This window comes from Temnothorax curvispinosus, unplaced genomic scaffold (genome assembly GCF_003070985.1).
Source record: "Temnothorax curvispinosus isolate PA1 unplaced genomic scaffold, ASM307098v1 QBEX01004269.1, whole genome shotgun sequence".
Classification (NCBI taxonomy): Eukaryota; Metazoa; Arthropoda; class Insecta; order Hymenoptera; family Formicidae; genus Temnothorax; species Temnothorax curvispinosus.
Window position 1 is genome coordinate 54,848 of NW_020214049.1, and position 9,084 is coordinate 63,931.

Below are 9,084 nucleotides of genomic sequence, written 5' to 3' on the forward strand. Positions count from 1 at the left end.
TCGTCTCTTCGGAACTTTTCCTTTATCTCTATTACATATATAGATTCTTCGTGACAATTTTCCTGACGTACGACGTACGGAACGCTTTACTCGAGTTGTGCTATGACTTTTGACCGAAATAAAAGATAAACGATTACTCCAAGTAAATACTAACGGCGGACGGAGCCAGTCGCGCTAATTGCGGACGTGTAATTAACTTCTGAAACCTCCTTCGTGTCATGGATAATCATTGTAAATTATGCGCGTCGTGACGCGCACCGATAAAACTATTTCGTGATATAAATATTCTGATCGTGCTAACGCGTACGGCATATCTTGGAAACGACTTGTAGATATGCGCGGACGAGAAATGGAAAAAAGCAAGTCGCCCTCTTCAGTCGAGACAGCTTTGTGTAAAATCATGTATATAAAAAGTCGCATTGAGAAACCCGTTGCACCGTAAATGCGTTTCTTTACGAATACAAAATATACCGATGTATATCAAAAGCAAAATAGCACGTATACCAGCATGTATAACTCATGATTTTCGTTCGGCATAGTCGAGTGAATTATAGCGCACACCCGGTATATGTTAAACCATCTGCTTTCGGATGAACGGGCCTACATCGTTATGTAAATCCGGAATAAACGGTTTCTTTTTTTTTACCAACTTCCACGCATAATCGTAATCATCTTGGCTACTATAGTAGTCATCCGTATACCTAAAAGATAAAATATAATTTAATATTTAATATATATATAATTATGTAATATAATTAATTAAAATCTAAATCACATTCGCTCGTAATTACGGCTTATTTCAAAATTTATGCTACTTGGCACGGAATGACCTACGTTACTCGCGATACTTCTAGCGAAGATAACACCGTCAATGCGAACATGTAATGAGCCGGAAAAATTCAGTCGCTAAATGTACAAGTGATAATGATAAGTTCAGAGTTCGAAGAAAAAAAAACTCACTTTAACGTTCGACATATGCAACGCGTTCGAATACAAAGCGTCAAAATGTGCCGGAGAAGTGAAACCTTATGCCGTGCAGCTTCGGCTTCGCATCATCGTATACCTTGTAGTTTAGCATAGTATTGTATAGTAATGGCTATAGCGTCTATATAGTAGAACGATACTCTTTCGCGAGAAATGTCATTCTCGGCGAGACGACGGATCATCGTTGCCGTGTCATGGTGTGCACGAAATTCTCTCGTGCTACTTGACGTGAGACGCCGTTTCAAAATCGTTTATCGACTACAACGTATTTGTATGATACATTAAAAATTGACACATATTTCCGACAATTGCAATCGATCTCGTTCGCTTTCTCCCCCTCGCACGAGCAAGCGATCGATCGTCGGGGATGATTTTGGATCCTAAAGAGAGAAACGTACGCGAGACACTTGTATCGGTAGCGAACGGGTGCGTCCAACGAGCTTAAATTTTGCAGATGACAACAATTATGCTCTTTTCTTTCAAAAATGTGCTGTACGTTGTATAGAGCGAACAGAGTTTTAGTATAATTTAAAGACGTATGATGTAAAAGGAGTATAATGATATAAGAGTTCTATGGAGATGTTTTGAAACATCATCGTCTGCAAAACAAAACGCGTTAGGCTTCATCTCGTTATACGCTCTCTATCTGTCATTATAATTTACTTGCGTAATCATAATAGTGCATCGTTTTGGTATTGTTAATCGTAAATAGCGCTAACGTAAATGGTAACAGCAACTCAAGCAACGATAACAATGTGTTCGTGTTAACAAGTACTTAACAATTATATTTATAGCATGGTGATTCGTGCAGCGCGAGCGAACTATATACTAGACACGTAACGTTAAAACGAATCTTCGTAAAATAGCACCTTTCCATCCCGGTTGGGCTCCTCGCGACATGTCGTGTCGTGACTCGGTGCTTTTATTGATCTCATTAACCATTGGCCTGATTCGATCGAGTCTCGTGCATCCGCCTCGATATACATGCGAGTATTGCGAGCTCTTGCTCGAATCTGTTGAAGAGCATAAATGTATTGATCGTTGTTTGTCTCTATATGATGCTAAAAATAAAATTTTCATTTCGGAATTGAATACCGATCATAAAATCAAAGCAGGCAAAACAAAAAATAAAATCGAGATTAAAATAAATAAAAATAAATAAAAATAAAAACTACAGCAAATTCGAAAAATATTAAGAATGAAATTAAACTTAAAGATGTAGACGCTAATAATTAATTAACGATCCAATAGTTAATGGGAAACAATAAAGCATCGTAAACATTTAGCACGAGAATCCCCGGAACAGTATAGAGTTGCAGTCTTAAACTTTGCTGAAACTTGTAATTTCTTTTCTCTTTTTTTTTTAGTCACGGCGGTCAGTGCGGGAAGAGCGTAAAAGATGGACGTCACGTCGCGCCGTGAATTCGTTTCTACTTTCAGTCTTTCTCCGTGATCCAATCAATCTACGATTCTAGCACCATTTTGCAGCTTTCTCCCGTTCGTCATCGATCGATGCGAACGGGCTGTCTACCGACCGTCATCGAATCGGCTACATAATGTAACACTTGGACGTTTACATAGCTAATACAAGATCTCGTTAGAATTCAAAGGTTACATTAAATTATCGACGTTCGCATGCAATAATCTATACGTTTCCTAACGTCTAAAAGGGGAAGCCTTGCCGATGCTGATTTGGAAAACAATCCGTTTTTCTTGGATTGGGAAACAGTTTTTCTTTCGACTTAATTTCTCTATTCATGTCAATTTCGTAAATTATCTTAACTCTCTGCTTCTAGTTTACCTCTTAAATTGCTTTTTTTTTGTAAAATTATGAATAATTCTTAATTTTTCTCGGATTTAATTTTCACCTCATCGCGATTCTCCTTCGTTTGTCCGCCAAGTTCAGCACTTGTACAAGCCTTCCTGTAAATTCTAATATATCTAGATCGCAGTATTGACAAAATGAGGACGTATAAAGGACAGGCGAGTCCCAGATTTCTTTTCCCGCAGGTCTCTCAGGGCCGTTGCTCTTCTCTTCGTTCTTCGGGGGCGTTTTCGCTAGTTGGTCACGTCCGGATTTGAGGACGGCGAGGATGCCGGGCTCTGTACCAGGTCGACATCGGTGGTATCCCTCGAGGAGGCCAACAGCGAGGGAGTTATTAACATGCCACGCGGACTGAAGGTGTCGCAATAAAGATTCTCCTTTTTATGTACTCGTCGTACGTGGCTGCGTAGATTGTCACGACGTGCGCTTCGGTAAGCGCAGTGCGGGCACAGATGCGGCTTCTCGCCCGTGTGCATGCGACGATGTTGTATTAGCTGTAAAAGTTCCAAGATATAATTAACATAGTCAATCCTTAATTTTTGCTTTCTTGTATATATCGCTCATTTGCTACAACAATAACATAACTCAAAAATTGTCACTTTTTGATAACTGTTTGCAATATAGCTAGATATTTTTGTTCTTCTACAAATCAGTTATTGCATCAAAATCGCATTTAAAAGTATAATGTTGAAAATTTTAATGATTCAAAACATTCAAACTTATTTTTTGGAAAATTTTTTTTTCTGAGTTATGTCATTGTTGTAGCAAATGAGCGATATGTATGTATAATTAACATCTCTGTGGCAAAAACAAGTAATATTTCAAGTACCTTTTTCAGTTGCACTGTGCGGAAGATGCAGATATCGCAGCAAAAGTACCGGTCATCGCGATGCCTTCGCATATGCCTGCTGAGATCGACCTCGGACGATCGGTCGGCACCGCAGACGGCGCAACTCACCCTAGTCTCCGGCGCGGTGCCTCTCGCGTGCGCTCGCAGATGTCTTTGAAATGCCTTCTCGATCGTGCATGCGTACGAGCATAGCGAGCACCGATATTCCTCCCTCTCGTACCTGAGAACATTGCGAAATGGTAGTTGAAAGAATGCAATAATATTTTCCCCCCAAAAAGAGATACATTTCTTTCTTTTATTCCATTCATTCCACATCTGATAAGAGTTTTATTCCGTAATAAGAATAAAAGATTCGAAAGGATCTCTTTTTCGATAAGACACAGATTAGATGTAGTTAGTTATGTAAAATTGTTCGAGTACCTATACCTGACGCGTTGCAAGGCCAGCGAGCGTTTCTTCCCTGTAGGCGTCATTCCCTGGGCCACATGCGCCGCCACGTGGGTCTCCATCTCGCACCTGCTGCTCGTCGTGAAGTCACAGCCCGTGGACGGACACCTCTTGGTCTCCCCGGTCTCCGTGCCGGACAGAGCGGGATGACAATCGGCTATGTGCTTTCTCAAAGCCGGTCTCGTCGGTGCCACCACATCGCAGGAGCCGCACGAGTAGCCGCGATGAACGCTGCTCACGTTCGGACTGCTGCCTCTCGATCTTAAACCACGTAATATTATTGTCACCAACTAATGTAATAATAACAATGTAATGTCCCACAACTTTGCGATCTTAATTTCAATAGCGAATTTTATGAACTTGAAGTTAAGTCCTTCTTAAGGTAAAATGATCTTTAAGGAAAACAAAGTATAATTGTGGCTTGACTATGATCAATTCTATTCATTCTACATACTTTTCAGTGTAGGATGAGTGCTCGCTCTCGGAATCACTGTCGGAGGGAATATTGGGAACTTCCGTCGCTTCTAATGCCGCAGTGGCGGCAGACAGTCTGCCCAGCATCGCTGTGTAAGCACCCAGTACCCAGCCGTTCAGAACAGGAGTTCCTTCCTGAATATTAGTAGTAAAATATTAATAATATAATGCCGACACACACAAAGTCGGTGTATGACTGATTATGTTACAAAAATCGAAGAATCGGTTTCAGATTCGAATGTGCCAAGCAATTAAATGTTCATGCATCGGATAACATAGTTTCGCGGACCGACCTTGTCGAGGGCCAAGCATGCCATCGGATCGGGAAGCTTCGCGATTGATAGATTGTTGTTTGCCGATCGATGTGAACTGTTGGTGCTACCGGTATCGCTCTCGTCACCGGCATCTTCGTTGTCATTGCTTTCGTTTGGCACGCAAGTCTAATCGGTACATGCAAAAAAACATATCCTGTGGCCCTGTGCTTGTATTACAATTAAAAATGTTAGGCATGAGTTTACTACATAAAAACTAATATAACTTAAATTTCAGGCTTCCATTTCTGACCAGAGATCTCACAGCTTTATTCAAAACTATTTGCCAATTTTTATTTAATTTGAAAAAATTTTCAATTATAAATTTTTTTATATATTAGTATTTTTTTGTTCCAATCGGCTCAATATCGTGCCATATAATAATGAGACAATTGTCTTACCTGGTTTTCATTTTGATCGGCTTTTTCGATGTTACCTTCGTTGTCGTCGCGCTGCGGAGGGTCTTCATCTTCGCCGTTCGTGCTCTTCTCCGCGTCCTCGGCGTCCTCGGCATTGGTGGACGCGATCGAGGCTGGTTTCGTGACCAGCTCCATCGGGACGTAGGGTGGCCCCGCCGCCGTCAGCGGCAGCGGCAGCATGTCGGGCCGGTGCAGGGCGCTCAGGGCGAACGCGGCCCTTGGCAGGATCTGCGTCGCGCCGGAAGGCAGAATCGGATGCCTTCGGGCGAGACGCGGGTCACCCCAAAGTTCACCCGCGACGTGAAGACTCCAGATCCCATATTCCATCTGGAACGTTACGATTGCCTGTTGATAGGATCTGTGGGATCGGTTCGTAGGATATAATCTATATCTGTTTTACAATGAATAAAAAAAGTATTCGCACACAAACACGTGCACGTTGGCTTCGAAATTAATATGATGTAAAAAAGTGTTACACGTAAAAAAAGCGTGCTTTCCGATAAAAACCATTGTCCAGCGATATCTTTCTTTCGGATGGAATAATTTCCAAGAGATATAGGAGACGTGCAAATATACTATTTTTATTCACTATACATTTTGTATCGGTGGAATTGATCGTTGATTCGAGAGTTCACGATTAAATTGGGACAAGCCAATTTTTTTTGTTCGTTTTTTTAAGATATAATTTCACGTGTGAAGTATAAAACTGATAAAACTCAGTTTCAGAAATCGCCCCAGTATTTGGTGTATTTACGAGGTATCGGTATATTATTGGATTGTCAGTGAGATTACGTGCGGAGAAGTCGAATATAAAATTAGAAATATACTCTGAACCTAATAAAGATTGAATCGCTTGGAAACAGTGCTCGAGTGCCTCATTATGTTTGTATGGACTGCACGGTATAAAAAGGGTGAAGGGTAGGGAGCGAGAAGAGAGAGAGATTAGTGGTGGCCCTCGAATCAATACTTACGTGCAATTTTCAAGCGTGCCGAGTATTTGTTATCTATATATAAAATCGTTATCTACATGCGCTTTCTATATCGAGCTGCATTTAATTAAATCGTTAAGAAATATTTAAACGTATGTATCAAATCTATTTGTAAATAATGCACGATGCTCATTTTTTGTCGATTATGTTTCCCCAAGCAATTTCGTAATTATTTTTCCGAGGGATCTCGTTGGGCGAAGACATTTTCAGAAGCACGTCAAGAGGCAATAGACCATCGGGGGTCGGGGGTAAGTAATTCGATCTCGAGTAATTCGAGTTACGAGGTCAAACGTCTCGAAGCGTGCTCGAAGCGGGGATAACGATGCGGAAGAAAGTGTCACGCGACATGAAAGATTATCTCCCTAAAATTCTCTCTTCCTCCTTCATTTCCCTCTCTTAGCACTCTTCTGAAAACTTCCGAACGAGAATTATGCGCGTTTCGTATGTCGAATTTTGCTCGTCCCAAGATATTTCATATCGCGATGCCCCATTATCACTCTCGCAAAGTTGTTTCCACGCGGATCTATACCGCTCGAGTCGTCAGAATAGCTCAACTTTCGATCTGTATCTCCTCAAATGTGAGAGACTCGCGGATGTTCTCCTCCTCGTGGATCATTTTACCTTCGCACCAGTCGTCGTAAGCCACGTCTTCCTGATAGAACGAGAACAAAGATGAAGCTTAAAGAGATATATTTGTAACCTATATAAACACAAGATCGGGAGATCACGCGAAACAAGCGAAGCATTCGACGTTACGAATTGTCCTAAAGAGGAACGTTCTCGTCTCCCTCCAGTTTCAATAGACAAATGAATATCTAGCTCCGTCCACGTGCGTTCACCCAAAGACTCGGTGACCGGGATCACCCCTCCAGATCAGATCGAGGTATTCGATTCTGGCGGAAAATCAACTGTCCCCGATTCTGGCGGAAAATCAACTGTCCCTATTTCGTTCTGCGAGCTACCTTTACTGATCCGTTAATTAATTTTCTCTAAATTTAAATCTTTTTACATGGCATTTCGAAGATCAACAGATAAAGTGTGCAGATTCCGTTAATATCGTTTCTCAAAGTTGTTCAAGAAATGAAGAAGAGGGGTTTTCGTGGACTGTGGGGAGATCGGCGAAAAGATATCGCGTCTCAAACGATAGGAGGTGAGTCAGGTGAGACGGTCGCGCGAATAAATCGCAAGAATATCGAGGAAATTCCCCCTTCTCTTGGAGCGGGGAAGGGGGGGCGCCCCTATGTTGGCCTACCGCAACAATTCGGGCCGATCGTCATTACGCTGGAATCATCCCCCGCCAGTGCTCTCCCTCTCGTCCACCGCAAGGCCGGGCCACCGCCGATCTCCACCTTACCGATCGAATGAAGGTTCACGCGCGTAGCAGCAGCTTAGCACCGCCTCCCACGCTATACACATGACGATTACGTCGACGACGTCGATGCCGAAAAAGACCGAGGAGATGAAGACGAAGAGATGACGATAACGATGCCAGGTAACGTGAAGAGGAAAAAAAAAACGTGGCGTCGCCGCGATCCGCGAGTACCGGAGCGGTGAAGAAAACGGGTGTACCGGGTCCCGGATACGTGTCGCTGTAGAGCGAACGAACTCGCGAGATTCCTGACCATTGGACCGACCCTCGTGCATGCATACTTTAGCATAACGTTCTCTATACAATATCCAGAAAGAGGGAAAGAGATACGGGGGGGGGACGGGGGACGGGAGGCAAGGGGGTGGGGCACCGCCGAGGGGAGGAGGACGTTCCTCCTCGTTGTCCCCCGCCGGCGGCGTTCGCCCCTTTCTCTCACTCTCCCTCTTGCGCGCGCGTGCCCTCTCCCTCGCATCGCGCACCGGGGGCCTCAGCAGTCGTCCTACCCCTCGCGCTGACCCCTTCCCCCTGCGCCCCGCCGCCATCGCTGCCACGAATCGATTTGTTATTGTTTTTGTGTCTGCGGTCGTCGCGGCGGATGGAGTGAGCGGGGTTATATCGAGGGGTGGATGGGCGGGTGGTAAGTGGGGTGGGGTTGCCGGTGCCGGTGGTGCTGCTGCTGTTGCTGCTGCTGGTGGTGGTAGTAGTGGTGGTGGTGGTCGCGCTCGAGCTTCGAAGCCTCGGCTTCGGTTTTCGGACCGGCAGAGAGGCGACCAGGGTGAATAAGCTGCTGCTGCTGCTGCTGCTGCCGCTGCCGGGGAAGGGCGGAAAAGGGAGGCAGGAGAGAATCGCAAGGGAACGCGAAGGGAGAAAGAGAGAGAGAGAAAGAAAGAGAAAAGGGATAGATATCGCGCGATTCTGATCAGTGGCGTAGCCAACGTGGGACGAGGAAAAACCGAAAAATTACTCCGCGATCTCCGTCGGACGTGGAATCGCGCCCCCCGAAACTCGCTTCCGCCCCCCTTAATTGCCTTCCGCGGAAAACCGTCGCTCGGCCGGAACGACGAAAGGGCGACGCTCGTCGAGTGTGTCGTGACTCTTTACGAGGAATTGGAGATTGACCGCGAAAAAAGGGCCGAGATCACGCCATTGGCATAGCCGCTGAAAAGAGCGAGATGAAACGAGAGAGGGCCGAGGATGGAAGCTGGCACAATGAGGTGGAGGAAACGAGCGAGGGTGGCTGCGGAAGAAGGGAGAAAATCCCTGCGAGGGCAAGGGCGAGGAGGGAAATGGAAATATGAAAGGGGGGGAAGGGGGACGATCGCACAGGTTAAACCGAGAGGGGACATTGCGCGAGGATGGTCACAGGAGGGGGAGGAGCGGCGCGGATCGGATTGCGTTCGCGGGTTGCATCGGGGG

At 44.8% G+C, this 9,084-nt stretch overlaps 1 protein-coding gene and 1 long non-coding RNA gene across 3 annotated transcripts in view; both read right to left on the bottom strand.

The window, feature by feature from the left end:
• Positions 1–2,339: 2,339 nt before the first annotated feature.
• On the bottom strand, positions 2,340–5,637 carry LOC112453363 (RE1-silencing transcription factor B-like). Of its 2 annotated transcripts, none has more exons than XM_025014091.1 (6): positions 5,293–5,637; positions 4,874–5,020; positions 4,561–4,715; positions 4,086–4,367; positions 3,639–3,879; positions 2,340–3,303 (listed from the first exon to the last, which is right to left on the bottom strand). In XM_025014091.1, exons 1-6 carry the CDS (start codon positions 5,635–5,637, stop codon positions 3,043–3,045), a joined length of 1,431 nt encoding a protein of 476 aa, XP_024869859.1. In that variant the 3' UTR covers positions 2,340–3,042. The 2 variants fall into 2 exon arrangements, with proteins under 2 accessions (XP_024869859.1, XP_024869858.1); XM_025014090.1 differs by having other exon boundaries at positions 4,080–4,367.
• An 8-nt stretch (positions 5,638–5,645) lies between these two features.
• Positions 5,646–9,084, bottom strand: part of LOC112453364 — a 4,331-nt gene continuing 892 nt past the window's right edge. The window contains exons 2-3 of the long non-coding RNA XR_003040604.1: positions 7,552–7,705; positions 5,646–6,951 (exon numbers count right to left, since the gene is read on the bottom strand). This is a non-coding gene — a long non-coding RNA (uncharacterized LOC112453364). The remainder of the gene's footprint in view (positions 6,952–7,551; positions 7,706–9,084) is intronic.